Here is a 22,057-nt window from a genome sequence, read left to right as displayed (position 1 = left end):
ATGGCCAAAATAACACAGACACTGCACAGAGGAACTATGCCTAGAAGGCCAGCATCCCGGAGTCGCCTTTTCACTGTTGACGTTGAGACTGGTATCAGACAAGGTATAGCTATAGTTGCAACTTGGCGCAGTGGTCTAAGGCACTGCATCGTAGTGCTAGCTGTGCCACTAGAGATTCTGGGTTCAAGTGACCGGGAGACCCATGGGTCGGCGCACAATTGGCCCAGCGTCGTCCGGGTTAGTAGAGCGTTTGCCCGGCAGGGATGTCCTTGTACCATCGCGCACTAGCAACTCCTGTGGCGGGCCAGGCGCACTGCACGCTGACATGGTCGCCAGGTGTATGGTGTTTCCTCCGACACATTGGTGCGGCTGGCTTCCGGGTTAAGTGGGCATTGTGTCGAGAAGCAAGCTTGGTTGGTTTGTGTTTCGGAGGACTCACGGCTCTCGACCTGCGCCTCTCCCAAGTCCGTACGGGAGTTGCAGTGATGAGACAAGACTGTAACTACCAATTGGATACCACAAAATTGGGGAGAAAAAGGTTTAATTTTTTAAAATAATAATTAAAAATAGATATAGTTGCAACTAATAGTTGGCACTTAGGAGCACTGAGCTAGAACTGTTATAGTATAGTAGGCTACAGTATAGTACATACATTATACGGGGGCTCATCCTCCTCCTATCCCCTTAAGACACAAGCAATTCAACAAACAATGTTACTGTCACAAAAAGACCTCCGCATGACCCACAATGCACCTCAACAGGAAGTCCCTGATCCTAACGCGCAAATCTGAGAAATGCTGGAATGACACAAAAGTTAGGAGGAAATAAATATGAATGTCACAGTTACTTTGTGTATGTACATTATTCATTATATCTTGGGTTATCTGAGGTTACTTACATTTGGGAGTTCAGAGTCTGCTTTGTGGTAAGAGAGGAGTTTGTAGGTGTTCAGGTTGTTTTCGAAACTCCTGCAAAATATTAATGAAACATACTGTTATTCATCCTTCTACCATTCTCCAGAAGCCTCCATTACTGAGTTGCATAAGCTTTTAAAGGCCAGTGGAAAATCAATCACAATTCAATGAAGCTTCCAAATACAGAGATGTATGTTTATTTTACCAAAGAAATGTCCTATATACACAGAGTCAGATAATGTACCTCCCACGCAGTCTCACGGCTTCCTCAAAATTCTTATCGTCCATGGATTTCTGGACATCTTGTGTCTATTGAGAAAATAATTAAGAATGGTAATTTGTCTCTAATCAACAGCCTACTAATTATCTTAATTCATAATATATCTATAATGTATACTGTAGGTAGAAGTACTTGGGGGTGTACAACATAAAAACACACCACTAAAATGGGGTAGGCTATCACTCCATATGTGTGCTTCATTTACAGTTGAGTAAAGCAATCTTGAACACACAGTGTAAGTGGCAGGCCAACAGCACTTACCATTTGAACACACTCCATGAGGGGCAGACGGACAGCCTGGTTCCCACACAGAGACACCACACAGGCCGGGGTACTGTCTGACGCCTCCAGCAGGGCCAGGACCGCCTCCACTCCCATACGACTGGCCTGGACAGAAAGGTCAAAGGTTACACTGTATTTTAATAGTGACTTGGGACACTGGGAAAATACTGTAACTCCAAGTTCAAGTTAGAAATTGCTTAATAGTATGACATGACATGCTCTTTAAATTATGATGACCACTCTGAAACCTTGGCTGCCTCATGGTCACTAACCAAAACAAACAAACCAGGGATATTATGCAGCTATTAGACAAGCAGCAGCACAAATGGCTGTGACTCCAACTGAAAAGTAGCGCACTATATAGGGAATAGGGTGCCATTTGGGAAGCAATACTGAAACTGTAAGTGCCTTTTAATGATGTAAAATTGGTATGCGGATGTACCACTCACTAGGATCCTGTCGAAGGCAGAGGGGGTTCCTCCTCTCTGGACGTGACCCAGGATGGTGACTCGGGTGTCAAACCCCAGACAGCTAACAACTAGCTATAGCAGGAGAGGAAGATCAGAGAGCACTTAAATAACACTGGTTACATCCCAAATGGCACCCTATTCCCTATATAATGCAGTGCGTTTGACCAGACAGCGCTGATCTAAAGTAGTGCATTATATAAAGAATAGTGTGTCATTTGGGACTAACTATTGACTATTTGAAAACGTGGTATTTGAGTTATGTTACATAATACACTATGTATGGCAGAAAGAGAATGAAAATTACATGCTATTTCTCAGGAAGAAAGACAGAAGGGGAAAGCACAAGCACTGTAGACACATGCAAAACACTTCCTGTCATGTACACAGTAAGTAAGCCTCCTGTTATGCAGCAGTTCAAGGAGACACGGGATGAGCAATAGAGGGCGTAGCAGGAGCAGGAGCCCCCCTCCCCCCCCCCCCCGACCAGGCTTATCTGGGTGTAAGGTATAGAAATCACGTAAGAGGGAGGGGTCCAGAATGTGACGGTGGTGCACTCAGCAGCGCTCCTCCGGCCCATATCCTTGCCAGTCCACCAGGTACTGCCAGCCGCCACCCCGACGACGCACATCCAAAAGCCGCCGGACGGTATAGGCAGGATGGTCATCGATGAGCCGAGGGGGTGGAGGAGCTGCTGCAGGAGGAGACAGGGGACTGGAGCACACAGGTTTAATTTAAGGATACATGGAAGGTAGGATGGATCCTGAGAGAGGCTGGGCGTTTCAGGCGCACAGCAGAGGGGTTAATGACACGGTCAATTTCAAAGGGGCCAATGAATTGGGGGGACAGTTTCTTCGATGCCACCTTCAATGGCAGGTCCTTTGATGAGAGGCATACCTTTTGACCTGAGGTGTAGACTGGGGCTGAGACCCAGCGACGGTTGGCTTGGGACTGGGTCCTGTCGGAGGCACGAAGAAGGGCAGCCTGAGCCTTCCTCCAGGTACGATGATAACAGCGCAGATGGTCCTGGACAAGGGGAACCGCAACCTCAATCTCTTGGGCGGGGAACAAGGTAGGTTAGTGACCCAGAGCACACTCGAAAGGTGACATACTTGACGAGGTGTTGGTGAGGGTGTTGTGGGCATATTCAACCCAGGTTAGCTGAGCGCTCCAGGAAGAAGGGTTAGCAGAAGTCACGCAGCGTAGGGCAGTCTCCATCTCTTGGTTGGCCAGTTCGGTCTGGCCGTTGGTCTGGGGGTGATATCCAGAAGAAAGACTGACATTGATACCAAGAGCTGAACAGAAGAATCTCTATACCTGGGAGTTGGGTCCCCAGTCGGAAACGATGTCAGTGGGAATGCCCATGCAGACAAAACACATGGGATACTAGCAGTAGTCTCCCTGGAGGACGGGAGCTTGGAGAGGGGACTAGTGAGCCACTTTGGAAAACCTATCAATAATGGTGAGGATGACGGAGTTACCGTTAGATGGGGGAAGGCCAGTGACGAAGTCCAGAGCGATGTGTGGGTAAGGGAATAGGGCGCAGCAGTGCGGAAGTAGGTTTAGTGGAAGTTTTGTTCCGAGCACAAACCGAGCAGGCTGAGACAAACTCCTGGACATCTCTCTCCATGGCGGGCCAACAGAAGCGCTGATGCAGGAAGGCGAGGGTCCGGTTCATACCAGGGTGACAGGTGAGGTGAGTAGAAGTGCCCCACTGAAGAACAGAGCGAACACAATCTGGAACAAACAAAGCATTCCTTGGACCGTTACCCGGATCAGGCTGGTTCTGCTGAGCCTGGGGGATACGGGACTCGATCTCCCAGGCGACGGTGGCAATGATGCAGGTGGATGGCTCAATGGCTTCTTTCTCGGTACCCGTTCTGTCGGTGGTGAACTGGCGGGAGATGGCATCAGGCTTGATATTCTTTGAACCGGGGCGATAAGCGAGTGTGAAATTGAATCTACCGAAGAACAAGGCCCACCTGGCTTGCCGGGAGTTCAGACGTTTGGAAGTCTGGATCTAGGACAGATTTTTATGGTCAGTCCACACGATGAAGGGGGTACAGAGCCCTCCAGCCAGTGACACCATTCCTCAAGAGCCAGCTTAGCTGCCAGGAGTTCCCGGTTTCCGATGTCAAAATTCCTCTCTGCAGGTGAGAGCTTACGGGGAAAAGAATGCACATGGGTGGACCTTCTGATCAGAGGGGGAACATTGAGACAGAACAGCACCTACCCCGGTGTCAGAGGCGTCCAACTCCACGATGAACTGGAGTCCTGGGTTGGGCTGAGTAAGGACCGGAGCGGAGGTGAAGCGACGCTTGAGATAGAACATTGTTCCAGGAATACTGCCTCTGCCTCAGGAGTCCATTGGGATGGAGTGAAGGTGGAGGTGAGAGTGGTGCAGCCAGACGGCTGTAGTTGCGGATGAAACGTCTGTAAAAATGTGCAAACCCCAGGAAACGCTGTAGCTGCTTCAGGTTGGAGGGCGCAGGCCACTCTGTGACTGCCATTACCTTGGTAGGGTCTATACGTAACTGTCCCTGTGCAATAATATAACCAAGGAAAGACACTGAAGCAGCATGGAACTCACATTTCTCAGCTTTAACAAAAAGCTTATTCTCCAACAGCCGTTGAAGAACTTGGCAAACGTGTTGATGGTGAGCCTCAGGGTCCTTGGAAAAAATCAGGATGTCATCTAAATAGACAAAAATGAAGTGTCCAATCACATCCCTCAGCACATCATTGACTAGGTTCTGGAAAACAGCAGGGGCGTTAGTTAGACCAAAAGGCATGACCAGATACTCAAAGTGATCCAGTGGTGTGTTGAACGCAGTCTTCCCCTCGTCCCCCTCTCTTATGCGGACAAGGTGGTAGGCATTCCGGAGGTTGCGTTTGGTAAACACTGTGGCACCATGGAGGGGGGCAAAAGCAGAGCTGATGAGTGGCAACGGGTACTTGCTCTATTACTGTGATATTATTCAGCCCACGGAAGTCTATGCAGTGAACCATCCTTATTTTTCACAAAGAAAAACCCAGCACCCACCAGGGAGGAAGATGGCTTGATAAGTCCTGCAGCCAGAGAATCCTGGATGTACCTCTCCATAGCCTCTTGCTCAGGGCGAGAGGTTAATTAACCGGCTACTGGGAAGAGGAGCTCCAGGCTGGAGGTCAATGGCGCAGTCGTACGGCCAGTGAGGCGGCAGCGACAGGGCACGGTGCTTGCTGAACACAGGAGCTAGATCGTGATACTCTGGAGGAACTGATGACAGGTCCGGAGGTTCTAGAATGAACTGGGGCACAGAAAAGGCAGGGAGAAGGGCAGAATGTAGACAATTAGAGTGACAAAATGAACTCCAAGTGATTACCTTTCCAGCAGTCCAGTCAATCTGTGGGTTGTGTAGCTTTAACCATGGATGGCCAAGAACCAGGGGGGAGTAAGGATAGTCGATTATGTGGAAACTGATCTTTTCCTGGTGGTTTCCAGAGAGACAGGATGACATGGACAGTTCTCTCACAGACACAGGCGAGGAGCTGTCCGTTGAGAACGTTGGCATCGAGGGGTTGAATCGAGTGTGACAGTGTCCAGGCCCAACTGGGTAACGACACCTCGGTACAGGAAGCTCCCGTCGGCGCCCGAATCGATGAGAGCAGAGAGAGGAAAAGCCTGGCTCTGCCACACAAGGTTACCTTCAAGCAAACTCACATGCCATCTCAGCAACACTATGGGGGCTTTGACGGAGGGACAGGAGTTGTTTAGCGGCATCCTTACAGCAGACCAGGTGGTCAAAGACTTTCTTCATCTCCTCTGTGAATCTGGAGTAGGAGAAGCAGACGGGGGACTGTCTCTACCACACCGCTGTGGACCAGGAAAGCGCTGCTCCATGGAGGCAGCTAATCAGGAAGGAAATCTTGGCATGTTTGCTAGCATAAGATTAGGGCTGTTGCTCAAATACTAGTGAACATTGTACTAAAAAGGCTCTGCAAGCTCAGAGGTTGCCATCGTAGCGCTCGGGAGTCGGAACAAACGGATCCCGAGGCGGAGAAGAAGGACTTGGGACTGGTTTTGAGCTCTGGGCGAAGGTTCAGCCCTGTAGGTCAGACAGGCTCCGTGAAAACTCCTTGATGTGCTCCAGAAGGGCTTTCAGAACTTGGTCATGTTGCTCGAGCAGGGCGCCTTGGCCGGCGAGGGTTTGGTGGAGAGGATCTGAGTCCGCTGGGTTCATCTCTTTGGCCAGATCGTACTGTTACGTGGCAGGTCAAGGAGACACAGGATGAGCAGTAGAGGGCGTGGCAAGAGCAGATGTAACACCTCCAACACTTATACCTTTTGTGTCCCAAATGTCACCCTATTCTGTATATAGTGCACTACTTTTAACCAGAGTCCAATGGGCCCTGGTCAAAAGTACTGCACTATATAGGGAATAGGGTGCCACTTTGGACTCAAACTTGTTCTTCTGTTCTCCCAGGTAAAATGTACTGTATAAGACTCTTACCGGCACAGAGATCCTATAAGTTCTATATGTAATTCTATGCTTACTAGGTTCTTAGGTACGGTGACGAAGAACAAGGTGGCAATGCACAAACAGGAAGGAGTATAATTCACAGAACTTTACATCATTAAGAAAGGTCGTTGAAAAGACTTCAGAGTTAAAACATGTACAGCATGTTGTTAATGGGACAGAGAGAGTGAAAGATGACAATGTCCAACCAGAAGGAACCACGGCACAAAGGAGTACTGTACCAGACCTGGGTTCAAAAACTATTTGAAATAATTTAAAATACTTAAGTTGGGCTTAATTGAGCTTGGCTGGTGCTTGGTAACAATAGAATAGTCACAAAACTGCAAACCCCACCCATCTGCCACTCAAGCAAACATTCAAAGTATTTGAAAGATTTTAAACATTTGAACTCAGGTCTGCAGATGAGTACTGTAACAGTACAAGACAGCTGGGCTGGGCTGGGCTGGTCTTCTCATAGCACTTACTTCCTTAATATGGTTTGTAGTGATAGGCTTGTTGTGGCAATCGATCGCCCCCTCAGCTACAATAATGATATTGAGCCGTTTCTTATCTGCACGGTTCTATAGGAATACAAACAAAGCACAGATATACAGTACATGACAGAAAAGTTTTGCATTTGGCTTGTCAAAAGCTGGACCCAGTTTATGCTGAAACAGCTGCATGCCTACCTAAGAATGAGAAAGAACAGATATGTCTACTACCTCTTCTTTCTTTCTCTATCTTTCACTGTACAGATTCCTTTCATCTGTAAAGCATGGAGCTATTCACGCATCTGTAGGACCTGCTTTTGGTTCCCCCTTCGTTGCATATTCAGATACTCACATCCTTGACATTATCAACAGTAATAGCCTTTCCTTGTCTGTCAATGGCTCCTTCAGCAACTATGATTATATTCAGCCTTGAACCCCTGGATCGGCTCTGGGCATTAAGAAACACACTGCATGAATGAACACAGTTGATTTTGCTATGGTTGAAGGGAATACAATACACTACAACACTTGGTTATTGGTTATTACTGCATTGTCGGAACTAGAAGCACAAGCATTTCGCTACACTCGCATTAACATCTGCTAACCATGTGTATGTGACAAATAACATTTGATTTGATTTGTGATCACTAAGCAGTACATCCCATTCAATGTAAAGCATAGATTAAAATGTGTTTATTGTTACATCTGCACATGTCAGATGTCACGTGTGTGTGTGTGTGTGTGTGTGTGTGTGTGTGTGTGTGTGTGTGTGTGTGTGTGTGTGTGTGTGTGTGTGTGTGTGTGTGTGTGTGTGTGTGTGTGTGTGTGTGTGTGTGTGTGTGTGTGTGTTTTACCTCAGATAGTTTCTGACACATATGTTCCTCCCAACCATCCTCAGGGGGCATCTCAGGGATCAGGACCCAGTCGGCCCCACAGGCCAGAGCACTGACTAGAGCCAGGTACCTACACACGCATACACACACACATTAGAATATAATAAACTAACAAAGCAAGACCGCTGAGAGCCCATAGCTAAATTACAGCAAGGAAATACACAAGAATAAAGCAGGAAGTCAGAGCAGCAAATAAATGTCATTCCATACCCACAATGCCTTCCCATGACCTCTAGCACAAACGTCCTCTGGTGGCTGAGAGAAAGAAGAGAAGTTTGTGTAAATGTTGAGTGTGTACAAACAACACCACTGAGCTGTAATATGTACCCTTTATTAATGCTATACTATACTATACTGTTTCTGTCAGTACCTCTGTGCAGTAGTCATGATGGCGTCTACCACCTCTATGATTCTGTGCAGGGCAGAGTCTGTCCCGATGGTCATGTCAGTGCCACAGAAGTCGTTGTCAATGGATCCCACCATTCCCACGATGTGCAGCTCTGAGTTGTTCTGGGCAGCCTCCTCATCAATCAGACCTTTAAACAGGATACACAAGACACCACAATTTAACCCACTAGTTTTACTACTGAGTAATGTACACTCATTGGTGGAATGGCTGTATACAGGCTTTGGTATACAGACTTTGGTAATACCTAGTAATACATGTCTTACTACATATCATGTGGGAAAATATTTTTTGCGCAATTTACGTAGGAAATTAGTTATCTAATTTAGTGATCGAGTAGATTACTGTGAACATTTGGTCCACTACATGGACTACAAAATTCAGTTACCCTGTCGGACAAGTTCTTCCAGTAGTCCGCTCCACTCCTCTCTGAAGAGGTTGGCCCCCGTGAGGCTACCGTCCCCTCCGATCACACACAGGTTGGTGATGCCACGCAGAACCAGTTGGTGGGCAGCCTTTAGACGCCCCTCGTGGCTGCGGAACTCCTTGCAGCGGGCACTGCCAATGACTGTGCCACCCTGACAGGAAAACACAACAGCTAAGAATTCAAATGAATGGATGAATGACAGTTGGAAAGATGGATTGCTGAATGGATGACATTGATGGATGGATGGATAGGTTGAGGTTGTACAGATAGATGAAGGAAGATTGGGTGGATGGGTGAAGGATAGATGGAGGGATGGATGGATGGATGGATGATTGAATGAATGTTGGAAGGATAGATGGATAAATGTGGATGGATGGATGTTGGATGAATGGGCAGATGAAGGTTGGATGGATGGAACACAACAGCTCTAGACCAAACCAATGGATGGCATAATCTGACACATAATCTGCTGCAGTCATTGATATGCCTCATTAATTCAACCTCTCATTTAGTTGTTTTGTGTTGTATGGTGTGTTTTGTTGTTGTCATTAACTAACAGGTTCATGCAGAATCCACAATGACAAGGCACCTTCCACTCTGTTAGCATCAGGCAGAAATGCAGCTGCGCTCATCTGTCACATGCAATTTGAAAATTACAAGTCTGGGACCACAAATATATTTATACCATTTGGGATTTGGATTTTATTCTGGATCCCCATTAGCTGCCAAGGCAGCAGCTACTCTTCCTGGGTTCCAATCACAATTACATACAATAAAACATGTCTGGGCTGTGTCCTAGTCACTTAAACAGACAGCTCAGTGATTTCAACATGTCAATACCACTCAAAAAGACAAGTAGTAATGCAGTCAATCTCTCCTCCACCCTGAGCCAGGAGAGATTGACATGGATATTATCAATGCTGGCTCTCCGTATACATCTAAGGGCCAGCTGTGCTGCTCTGTTCTGGTCCTACTGTAATTTGCCTATGTCCCTCTTTGTGGCACTTGACCATATGACTGGACAGTAGTCCGGGTGCAACAAAACTAGGGCCTGTAATACTTGTTTTGTTGATAGTGTTGTTAAGAAGGCAGAGCAGCGCTTTATTATGGACAGACCTCTCCCCATCTTAGCTACCGTTGCATCAATATGTTTTGACCATGACAGTTTACAATCCAGGGTTACACCGAGCAGTTTAATCTCCTCAATTTGCTCAATTACCACATTATTCATTACAAGGTTTAGTTGAGGTTTATGGTTTAGTGAGTGATTTGTCCCAAATGCTTTTAGTTTTTTAAATATTTAGGACCATCTTATTTCTTGCTGCCCATTCTGGAACTGACTGCAGCTCTTTGCTACATAGAAACACAGGCTTTACTCAGTGCCAGTGATTTTAAAAAGTAAGGGGTCTAGACGAATGCCCTCGGGTATGCCCGACTACATGGATTATGTTGGAGAGGCTTCCATTAAAGAACACCCTCTGTGTTCTGAAAGACAGGTAACTCTCAATCACAATATAGCAGGGGATGTAAAGCCATAACACATTTTTCCAGCAGCAGATTATGATTGATAATGTCAAAAGCTGCACTGAAGTCTAACAAAACAGCCCCCACAGTTTTCTTATTAAAAAATGTTCTCAGACATTTGCGTAAGTGCCGTACATGTTGAATGCCCTTCACCATAAGCGTGCTGAAAGTCTGTTGCTAATTTGTTTACTTTGAAATAGCATTGTATCTGGTCAAACACTATTTTTTCCAAAAGTTGACTAAGGGTTGGTAACAGGCTGATTGGCTTAAGGGTGCTTTGCTATTCTTAGGTAGCGGAATAACTTTCAGCTCATATTCCTAGCATTGTATACTGTACATAGCCTATGGGAATTCTAAAGAAATGCCTAGTATTTTGCCTAAAGGCACAAATACACACAGTAGTCAGTTCACTGGCCTCCTTACCACTTGTAACATGCTGGAGACACTTTCCCATGATGCCTCTTCAATGTTATCTCCACCGTCTACCATACCCTGGTAACCCTGCAAGGAGAAAAGAAACATTAACATTGGCCTATATTTCCTAATTTCTGAACATCTTCACCACTTATAATGTTGTTACATAGTATCAGTCATTGACTCTACAATGCAGCTTTGCTATTTGGGATATTGACATTCACTTTGAGATGACGATGCTAAATCATGCTAACTACTGCCTGTAAAAGTAGACAACAGATTATCATAGATACTGTCACTACTGGCCTCCATAGACAACTCAAGGTATCCTCCGTCCTCCATTGAGTCAGACAGATTGTAACAATAATCAACAAGACCATGGAAATCAAAGGGCACATATATACCAATACTAATCAGTGGGAATAGGGGACAGGTGTGCGTGATGAAAGTTCCGGAGGGATCCGTGACAGTGAGGAACCGCTTAAGGCCCATATCCCTCAGCTCCCTGCCTAGCAATAATGATGCAATGTGTAGCGATAATGAGGAGACTACACCCAAAGTGGGGTCTGTATACTACCACGGGTGAAACCATGTCTTTGTCTAATGCAGCTGTATTGAGCCTCTGGGAAGAATAAACTTGGTTTGAGCTTTCACAGTGTCCGTCGAGTTCTTACTCAAATAATAGAACCTAACACCTCTTACATTCAGTGCCTGCATCCCAAATGGCACCCTATTCCCATGTATAGTGCCCTACTTTTGACCAGGACCCATAGGAATCTGGTCAAAAGTAGAGCACTATATAGGAAATAGTGCACTACTTCTGACCAGAACCCGATGGGCCCCGATCAAAAGTAGTGCACAAAATTGGAAACCTTATGGGCCCTGGTTAAAGGTGTTGCACTATATAGGGCACTGGACAAAAATAGTGCACTATATAGGGAATAAGGTGCCATTTGGGACAAAGCCAGTGAGTGTGATGTGAGCCTCCTCAACGGAATGCCTTTCATCACTCATTAAACACCAGAGTCTCTAACAATAGACAACACTTAAGCAAAGTTCCCTGCCACTGTTTCCACATGCTATCATTTTAACATTGGTGGCACAAATCCCACTCAAGTCATGGTACCAATATTAGCATTGTTCGCACATCATGTTCAAATCGTCTAAGTGACTTCGTTGCGCTTCACCATAAATTGTAGATACTTTTGGATGATTTAGACATGATGCGTGAAAAATGCTTATATCAGTCCCATGACTTGAATGGGATTTGTGCCACAAATGCTAAAATGTTAGCATATGGAAACAGTGCTAGGGAAACAAAACCAACGCACGAATTGCTGTCCTACCTTGTCCATAGACTGCTTACAGGGTAAGGAAACCAATGTGTCATTTTTTTATTTGGGCGTACTATCGCTTGAAGAAGCTACTTATCTATGGGAAACCACTCCCACTACCAACTGCTCCCATTTTCTATAAAGGGCCCTGGTCAAAAGTAGTGCACCATATAGGGAATTTAGGACTGACCCCATTGTTAACTAGAAATGACACAACGACAAGGTTCCAGTTCAACAAGTTTACTAAACCATATTAGCACACTACATGGTTGCCATTGTACTCAGGCCAGGTTCATCCACAACGAGCCTGCTGCGCAGCCGCACTAATAACAGAGTGAATGCCCCGTAAAAACAGAAATATAGGGATACTTAAAACATGAACTTAACACCCATGACATGGCAAAATGTTAAATAACCTTACTTCTCATTTTCATGACCCTCATTTGAAAGAATAGCTTTGTCCCCTGAACACAGAGCTTGCCAGAGTTGATTTGTCTCAGTGTCAGTGGTAGAATGGTACAAGCCCCCAAGTAGTGTCTGTCATGATCTCACCTCATGGATGAAGTAGACTTTAGCTCCCACATAAATACCCATGCGGACCACAGCCCGAACAGCAGCATTCATACCTGCACAACGAGAGAGAGTGAGTGAGTGAGTGAGTGAGTGAGTGAGTGAGTGAGTGAGTGAGTGAGTGAGTGAGTGAGTGAGTGAGAGAATTAAAAATGGCAGTACATGCATTGCATGTCCATTCAGTAGACTCCAGACTGAAAACACTCATCAGAGAGATGGAATGAATCAGAGATAAATCAACCAAATTAAAGTGATGTCCCACTGAATCAACGTTGTTTTCAAGGAAATGACGTTGAACCAACATGGAATAGACATTGAATTGACGTCTTTGCCTAATGGGGTGCTTCGTCCAGCAGAGAAAGATGTTTGCATAGCCATCGGCCATGTGTCATTGCATTAATTCAATATCTAATACATTTTCCATTTACAGTCTGAAAACTGATCATAATGATTATACAAACTGGCATCTTAGTTGTACCAAAACTGTAAGCACTGATTCTGGTACTGTGGGTTGGCTAGTGCCATGCAGTCATGCTAGGATACCAGTAACAATATAAAATGAAGGAGATGAGTCTACACATGGAGAATGGCACAGATTTCTCAATGTGGATTAATAATGATAAACACTTTAAAAGTTATTAATCCACTGGAAGATTTCCTGAAGCATGGCCCATGGTTCTGTGAGTCATTATAGAAATCCCCCTATATACAGAACAAACTGATCTTTTCTGGCAGGTAAGACTTGCAAGTGGTTTTTACTAACATCATGTGAGAAAATATGCATACTGCATTCTCTAGTTTACAAGGTAAGCTACAGGATGGAGTGGTTATGCAAATTGGCCGCACCTGGATTCTGATGGATTCTGATGGGACATTGGCCTGATACAAACTTGGCCAAGAGGTTGTGAGGTTGAGTCCCAAGTTATCCAGGGGACCATGATACAACATTCTAAAAACATTCTTGTCCACAAACAGGGAACTAGATAACACTTGCAGGGGACGATGACTGATTGAATTCATGTGCATTATACATTTGAAACTAAAATATTCTCAATAACATTTGACACAGCGTTTTCACATGTGCTCAAATGGCATCACATGTTTAAATTTTGCATCACCATGTTGTCACTTTTATTTCAAATGAGATCATGTTTTCTTCACGTTGTTACATTTGTAGTTTCATGGCATCACATGTTTAAATTTTGCATCACCATGTTGTCACTTTTATTTCAAATGAGATCATGTTTTCTTCACGTTGTTACATGTTATCACATTAACTTTACATAAAATCACGTGATCACGTTTTTCCCAAAGATTGGAAAGCTGCCGCGGTCATCCCCCTCTTCAAAGGGGGAGAAACTCTAGACCCTAACTGCTACAGACCTATATCTATCCTACCCTGCCTTTCTTTTTTTTTCTTTTTTTAAATTTTACCCCCTTTTCTCCCCAAATTTCGTGGTATCCAATCGCTAGTAATTACTATCTTGTCTCATCGCTACAACTCCCGTACGGGCTCGGGAGAGACGAAGGTCGAAAGCCATGCGTCCTCCGAAGCACAACCCAACCAAGCCGCACTGCTTCTTAACACAGCGCGCCTCCAACCCGGAAGCCAGCCGCACCAATGTGTCGGAGGAAACACCGTGCACCTGGCACCCTTGGTTAGCGCGCACTGCCCCGGCCCGCCACAGGAGTCGCTGGAGCGCGATGAGACAAGGATATCCCTACCGGCCAAACCCTCCCTAACCCGGACGACGCTAGGCCAATTGTGCGTCGCCCCACGGACCTCCCGGTCGCGGCCGGCTGCGACAGAGCCTGGGCGCGAACCCAGAGACTCTGGTGGCGCAGCTACCGCTGCGATGCAGTGCCCTAGACCACTGCGCCACCCGAGAGGCCCCCTCTACCCTGCCTTTCTAAGGTCTTCGAAAGCCAAGTTAACAAACAGACCGACCATTTCGAATCCCACCGTACCTTCTCCGCTATGCAATCTGGTTTCAGAGCTGGTCATGGGTGCACCTCAGCCACGCTCAAGGTCCTAAACGATATCATAACCGCCATCGATAAGAGACATCACTGTGCAGCCGTATTCATCGACCTGGCCAAGGCTTTCGACTCTGTCAATCACCACATTCTTATCGGCAGACTCAACAGCCTTGGTTTCTCAAATGATTGCCTCGCCTGTTTCACCAACTACTTCTCTGATAGAGTTCAGTGTGTCAAATTGGAGGGCCTGTTTTCCGGACCTCTGGCAGTCTCTATGGGGGTGCCACAGGGTTCAATTCTCGGGCCGGCTCTCTTCTCTGTATACATCAATGATGTCGCTCTTGCTGCTGGTGATTCTCTGATCCACCTCTACACAGACGACACCATTCTGTAAACCTCTGGCCCTTCTTTGGACACTGTGTTAACTAACCTCCAGACGAGTTTTAATGCCATACAACTCTCCTTCCGTGGCCTCCAACTGCTCTTAAACGCGAGTAAAACTAAATGCATGCTCTTCAAACGATCGCTGCCCGCACCTGCCCGCCTGTCCAGCATCACTACTCTGGACGGTTCTGACTTAGAATATGTGGACAACTACAAATACCTAGGTGTCTGGTTAGACTGTAAACTCTCCTTCCAGACTCACATTAAGCATCTCCAATCCAAAATTAAATCTAGAATAGGCTTCCTATTTCGCAACAAAGCATCCTTCACTCATGCTACCAAACATACCCTTGTAAAATTGACCATCCTACCGATCCTTGACTTCGGTGATGTCATTTACAAAATAGCCTCCAACACTCTACTCAACAAATTGGATGCAGTCTATCACAGTGCCATCCGTTTTGTCACCAAAGTGCCATATACTACCCACCACTGCGACCTGTATGCTCTCGTTGGCTGGCCCTCATACTCGTCGCCAAACCCACTGGCTCCAGGTCATCTACAAGTCTCTGCTAGGTAAAGCCCCGCCTTATCTCAGCTCACTGGTCACCATAGCAACACCCACCCGTAGCACGCGCTCCAGCAGGTATATCTCACTGGTCACCCCCAAAGCCAATTCTTCCTTTGGCCCACTTTCCTTCCAGTTCTCTGCTGCCAATGACTGGAACGAACTGCAAAAATCACTGAAGCTGGAGACTCATATCTCCCTCACTAGCTTAAAGCACCAGCTGTCAGAGCAGCTCACAGATCACTGCACCTGTACATAGCCCATCTGTAAATAGCCCATCCAACTACCTCATCCCCATACTGTATTTATGTATTTATCTTTGCACCTTTGCATCTTTGCACCCCAGTATCTCTACTTGTGTCACAGCCGTTAAAAGAACTGGACCAAGGTGCAGCGTGGTAAGCGTACATTTTCTTTATTTTATTGAAAAGACGCCGAACAAAACAATAAAAACTACAAAAACTAACCGTGAAGCTACAGGCTATGTGCCCTAAACAAAAGTCAACTTCCCACAAACACAGGTGGAAAAAAGAGCTACCTAAGTATGGTTCCCAATCAGAGACAACGATAGACTGCTGTCCCTGATAGAAAACCATACCCGGCCAAAACATAGAAATAGAAAATCATAGAAACACAAAACATAGAATGCCCACCCCAACTCACGCCCTGACCAAACCAAAATAGAGACATAAAAAGGATCTCTAAGGTCAGGGCGTAACAACTTGCACATTCATCTTCTGCACATCTACCATTCCAGTGTTTAATTGCTATAATAATTAATAATTATAATTTCTTCGCCACCATGGCCTATTTATTGCCTTACCTCCCTTATCCTACCTCATTTGCACACACTGTATATATACTTTTTCTACTGTATTATTGACTGTATGTTTGTTAATTCCATGTGTAACGCTGTGTTGTTCTATGTGTCGAACTGCTTGCTTTATTTTGGCCAGGTCGCAGTTGTAAATGACAACTTGTTCTCAACTAGCCTACCTGGTTAAATAAAGGTGAAATAAATAAAATAAAAAAGGTGGTTTTTCCATAAGGATTTAAGACAAATTAAAGTCATGAACAACTAGCCTATTTCCCAAATATTCCAATAGCCTAAGAAGTTACTGTTCTCCTAAAGTTGCAGCTTTCAAAAATAATGGAAGTCGGAGTCTATAGGCTATTCTCAATCACAGCTTTATGAGTGATATAACAAACAATAGCCTATTAAAACAGGCTGATGAGGCAACGCAATTATTATCCAGTTCTCAAGACTGTAGACTTTGCTTCTATAAAACCCATTATTTATAACCTAACTCACTACGGTAAAACAGCCTGTTCCTCATCAGCTGACTGTCACTTTGCTCCATCATATGTACGAGACACAGACACAGACAGACACACCTGTACCATGCTGAATCTCCACCAGAAATAAATATTATATTTGCCTGCACTTAACCTCTGCTCAGGCTTCCAACAACAATATATTTGGTCATGATTCGTCCAGATGTAGCATGCGATTTTGCGCTATAGCTCAACAGGGGTTTTACCAGAGGTGTTCATTTTATTTATTTAGCTAACACACCTGACTCCAATAATCAACTAATCATGATCTTCAGTTTAATGCAATTAGTTTAAATCAGCTGTGTTTGCTAGGGATGGGGGGGGGGAAGTGTGACAACAATCAGGCCCCTGAGGACTGGTATAGCACAATATTTTATGAGTACATAATCACGATAGGACAAAGGTTGACATCGCCCAACCCTATTGTGGGGAGCTAGAATTGTCATTACATGGTCATAAATGAAACTTGTAGGCTCCTGTCACTGGTGCTCTGGTGAGAAAGGGAGTAGCCTACTACTCTACTCCCCACCACGTCACACTTCAATGACAGATAGGCTATTATTACAAATGTAGGATACTACAGTATACTAAGTTCAGTGGAAATCTCAGCCTACTATAGCCTGTATGCCAATAAGACAGTCCATATTCAGAGAGTACAATATTGTTACTGGATGACAGCCAGGCATGAAGCAATGAAGGGCTGAGTCACTATTACTCTATTACTACCACAGTCCTTAACTGGGATGTCAGTTGGGTTTCCACATTATAGTAGCATCCTGAGGCTCATTTTTGTTCTCTCTAAAGGACATTTGTTTTTGGTCCGTATCTCTAAGACCATACTTGCCACTGTGTTAGGTTCTGTTGTACCTTTAAGACATATATGTCAGAGTCAAGGCCCGCGGGCCACATCCGGCCCGCGAGAAGGTTTTTTACGGCCCCTGGGATGATCTTGATTTATTATTAGAACCGGCCCGCAGACCGCAGCAAGCCGGCAGCCCGCAGATCTTTTACACGCACCAATACTACATTTCCCACAATGCAACGGTGACGCACCGAGCAGTAGGCTGCTGTGTAAATGAGATGGAGCTGCCTTGGGAAAAACTCGTGGGTTTGACAACCGACGGAGCACCTGCGATGTGTGGACACAGGAGCGGACTGGTGGCGAAGATACGGGAAAAGATGCAAGAGGAAAACGCGACAGGTGAGCTGACAGCTTATCATTGTATCATACACCAGGAAGCGTTGTGCGGTAAAGCCTTGAAAATGGAGCATGTAATGAGCATCATCACGCGCACAGTTAACTTTATCAGAGCCAAAGGTTTGAATCACCGCCAGTTCAAGGCATTTCTGACGGAGTTAGAAACGGAGCATGGTGATTTGCCTTATCACACAGAGGTGCGATGGCTAAGCCAGGGAAAGGTGCTTCAAAGATGTTTCGAGCTTCGTGAGGAGATTTGTCTGTTCTTGGACAGCAAAGGGAAAGACACAACACAACTCCGAGACGAAATGTTTCTGTGTGAAATGGCTTTTCTGTGTGACATTACGAGTCATCTGAATGCAATGAACTTGCAGCTGCAGGGTCGGGATCATGTCATCTCTGATATGTACAGTACAGTGAAGGCATTTAAAACCAAACTGACTCTGTGGGAGACGCAGATGCGGAAAGAAAATTTGAGCCACTTTCCCAGCTGCCAGACCATGAAAGAGAAGCTCTCTACCAGTGCGTTCCCGAGCGCACAGTTGGCTGATAAAATAGGTATGCTTGCCGCTGACTTTCGACGCCGATTTGCTGACTTTGAAGCACAAAAAAGCAGGTTGGAACTGCTCGGTAACCCATTTGCTGTTGACGTGGAAAGCTCACCACCAAACCTCCAAATGGAGTTGATTGACCTCCAATGCAATGATGCACTGAGGGCAAAATATGCGGCAGTGGGTGCTGCGGGGTTCGCCCGTTTCCTCCCCGACACAATGCCCCAGCTGCGCATCCAGGCTGCTCAAACGTTGTCTATGTTTGGCAGCACATACCTGTGTGAACAACTGTTTTCTTTGATGAACCTGAACAAAACATCACACAGAAGTCGACTTACTGCTGAACACCTCCACTCAATTCTGAGGATTTCCTCAGCTCAGAGCCTTACCCCGAACATTGATGAACTTGTGGAAAAGATGGGACACCACCAAGTATCACCCTCAACCTCAAACAAGTGAACATTACTGTGCAATCACATATTTAGAGTTTTTACTCAGTTCAAGTTTAAAAGTTAAAGTTTAATATTTGTTTTCACTGCATGTTACTTCTCCTTAAACAAAGTGTTGTTTTTGATTAATAGATTTTTGCACTTTATTTTATTGTATTTCAATCCAATTATATTTTAAAAATATTTCAGTTGAGTGGATGATAGAAAATTGCTATTATTGTTTTTTTCTTTGAAGTAAATTTAGCCCACTTTTGCTAAAATAGAAAATATAGGCTACTGATGGTGCCTTGAATACCGGTTTCTTTCATTTAATGTTCATGTTATGGGGATTTTTATATAAAGGAAATTTGTCTTTTGTGTCTGTTGAAAATTAAAGATTACTGACAGAGCCATAAGAAAATATTGCTTTATTTATCTGATCATATTGGAATATATTTGTTAGGTTTTCAGTAGGTTCAATTAGGTTCACTAGACTATATGCGTCATTTAAACATTTTTCAATGAACATTCGAACAGTCCGGCCCTCGGCTTGTAGCTAAATTTTTTATTTGGCCCTCCGTCCATTTGACTTTGACACCCCTGCTTTAAGAGGACATTCTGGGTTTTTCCAATGATACCATATGTGTATGAGTGTCACCTTGATCATTTCTTCTTTCTGGTTCTTCAAAATGGCAACCATCACAATTCCCATTACAATTAGCATATTTTATGGTAAGTGTGTGTAATTGTGTAATTATAATTTTTGTGAGTTTGATATTCAAATTGTTTCTAATAGATAAATATCTCAGTAGCAGTTTGGTGAGTTTTCAGAGCAGCCTTTGTAGTGGACATCAGGATGTACTATGTTTTCTACCTACTGTCACCATTTACTGTAATGTTACATTTTTCATATTATCAACTGAGATCCACTGAGATAATTTTATGGACAATAAAATAAAATAAATAAAATAAATATATATAGAGATTTATTTTAATGTTCTTTGTAAGATGTTTTTTTCCCACCCCAAACACTTATGTGGTGTAAAAAAAAAAAAGAATAATCAAAACCCTTTTTTTTGCTGGGTCTCAGGAGGATAGTCAGAGAGGAAGAGGCAAAGTGAGAGGTTTTACTCTGCCCAAAATCTGTCCACGAAAATAAGCCCAAGAAGTGAGGAATTTTTGTATGGAGATCAACAAGAGTGTAAAATTGTCATTGCTAATTTGCTTGATCAAATAGAAGATGGTTAGGTTGTTACGAATGTTACGAATAGACTGATATAAGTGGATGCATGTGAAGTTGAACCTGTTCTATAGATAGAGTACTCATCATGGATATAACCTGTTTAAGCATGGACATTGCCATTTTAAAGTAGTCAACAGGGTGTGGATTACTATGAGTTGGGAGCAATCAGCCAATGAAGAAGAAAATTGAATACTTTAAATGGAGATAGCCTAAATGGCGCTGCCCATAATGTCATAGACGTTATAATGGCAGATACAATGATGAGTCCTCTATCTCTATGGCCTGTTGTTCACACCTGTATGTGACCTCTCATTGGCTAGAAAGGTCCCACCAGATCTCGCCTCCTCCCACCTGCCTTCCATCTTTGAGGACATGTATTTCCATTGTTACAGTGGTCACTTGACTATCTTGTCAATATAATATACAATCTTTGGAATAGTGACGCATAGAGGCAAAACCAATGATGTACAGTTGAAGTCAGGATACAGTGTATTTCACAACACAGGCGTATGTACGCAGACAACCTCTTCTTTTCAGCACTACTGACCCTTCGAGATAGAAGCAAGCAAAGTAAAAAACAGCAGGCCAGTGAAACACAGAGACATAACACTGTGTTTGAAGGCTATAAGTAAGGCCACAGTATTAGGGCCATGCACAGTAACAATCTTTAAAGCTGTAGAGTAGGGTTGGGTGATACACTATATATACAAAAGTATGTGGATACCCCTTCAGATTAGTGTATTCGGCTATTTCAGCCCCACCCATTGCTGACAGGTGTATAAAATCGAACACACAGCCATGCAATCTCCACAGACAAACATTGGCAGTAGAATGGTCTTTCTGAAGACTTCAGTGACTTTCAACGTGGCACTGTCATAGGATGCCACCTTTCCAACAAGTCAGTTCGTCAAGTTTCTGCCCTGCTACAGCTGCCACGGTCAAATGTAAGTGCTGTTATTGTGAAGTGGAAACAACTAGGGGGAAAACACGGCTCAGACGCAAAGTTTTAGCCCACACAAGCTCACAGAACGGGACCACCGAGTACTGAAGTCCTCGGTTGCAACACTCACTACCAAGTTCCAAACTGCCTCTGGAAGCAATGTCAGCACAATAACTGTTTGTTGGGAGCTTCACAAAATGGGTTTTCATGGGCAATCACCATGCGCAATGCCATCTGGCAGTCCGACAGATGAATATGGGTTTGGCGGATGCCAGGATAACCCTACCTGCCCAAATGCATAATGCCAACTGTAAATTTTGGTGGATGAGGAATAATGTTTTTTCATGGTTAGGACTAGGCCCCTTAGTTCCAGTGAAGGGAAATGTTAACGCTACAGCATACAATGAGATTCTATACAATTGTGTGCTTCCAACTTTGTGGCAACAGTTTGGGGAAGGCCCTTTCCTGTTTCAGCATGACAATGCCCCTGTGCACAAAGCGAGGTCCACGCAGAATTGGTTTGTCGTGATCAGTGTTAAAGAACTTGACTGGCCTGCACAGAGCCCTGACCTCAACCCCATCGAACACTTTAGGGATGAATTGGAACGCCGACTGCGGGCCTTACATAATCGCCCAACATCAGTGCCTAACCTCACTAGTTCTCTTCCCAGAAGGTTGAAGGTCATGTAGTGTACGTCAGCTTTTAACAAGGCTGGAGAACTGACAGTGTACAAGATCGTGTTTATGAGCAGAATAGAACAGATCACATTAACTGGGATGATATTCCTTCTCATGGGAGCTGAAAGCCACGCCTGCAATATTATGATAGGCTGCCACTTCTACAGTATGCTGCCAATTAGCAAGTAATGTTGCATGTTGTCAACAGAAGAGTCAGTGAAGGCACAGAACGTTACTGGCATGTATTGCTC

The 22,057-nt window shown here is 44.7% G+C and overlaps 1 protein-coding gene across 5 annotated transcripts in view; it reads right to left on the bottom strand.

The window, feature by feature from the left end:
- Positions 1-22,057, bottom strand: part of LOC139551305 (ATP-dependent 6-phosphofructokinase, platelet type-like) — a 39,164-nt gene that overhangs the window by 13,459 nt on the left and 3,648 nt on the right. For 2 of the 5 annotated variants that reach the window (XM_071362807.1, XM_071362805.1), the window contains exons 2-12: positions 12,484-12,557; positions 10,607-10,684; positions 8,621-8,810; positions 8,197-8,362; positions 8,037-8,081; positions 7,788-7,896; positions 6,928-7,023; positions 1,926-2,018; positions 1,456-1,581; positions 1,159-1,223; positions 899-968 (exon numbers count right to left, since the gene is read on the bottom strand). In XM_071362807.1, the coding sequence (XP_071218908.1) occupies positions 899-968; positions 1,159-1,223; positions 1,456-1,581; positions 1,926-2,018; positions 6,928-7,023; positions 7,788-7,896; positions 8,037-8,081; positions 8,197-8,362; positions 8,621-8,810; positions 10,607-10,684; positions 12,484-12,557 (1,112 nt within the window). Of the gene's footprint in view, positions 1-898; positions 969-1,158; positions 1,224-1,455; positions 1,582-1,925; positions 2,019-6,927; positions 7,024-7,285; positions 7,382-7,787; positions 7,897-8,036; positions 8,082-8,196; positions 8,363-8,620; positions 8,811-10,606; positions 10,685-12,483; positions 12,558-22,057 lie in introns of all 5 variants that reach the window. The other 3 variants (XM_071362808.1, XM_071362806.1, XM_071362804.1) reach the window with 2 other exon arrangements.

This window comes from Salvelinus alpinus, chromosome 23 (assembly GCF_045679555.1).
Source record: "Salvelinus alpinus chromosome 23, SLU_Salpinus.1, whole genome shotgun sequence".
Lineage (NCBI taxonomy): Eukaryota > Metazoa > Chordata > Actinopteri > Salmoniformes > Salmonidae > Salvelinus > Salvelinus alpinus.
Note: the sequence above shows the minus strand (reverse complement) of the source record. Positions and strands in the feature narration are given on the sequence as shown.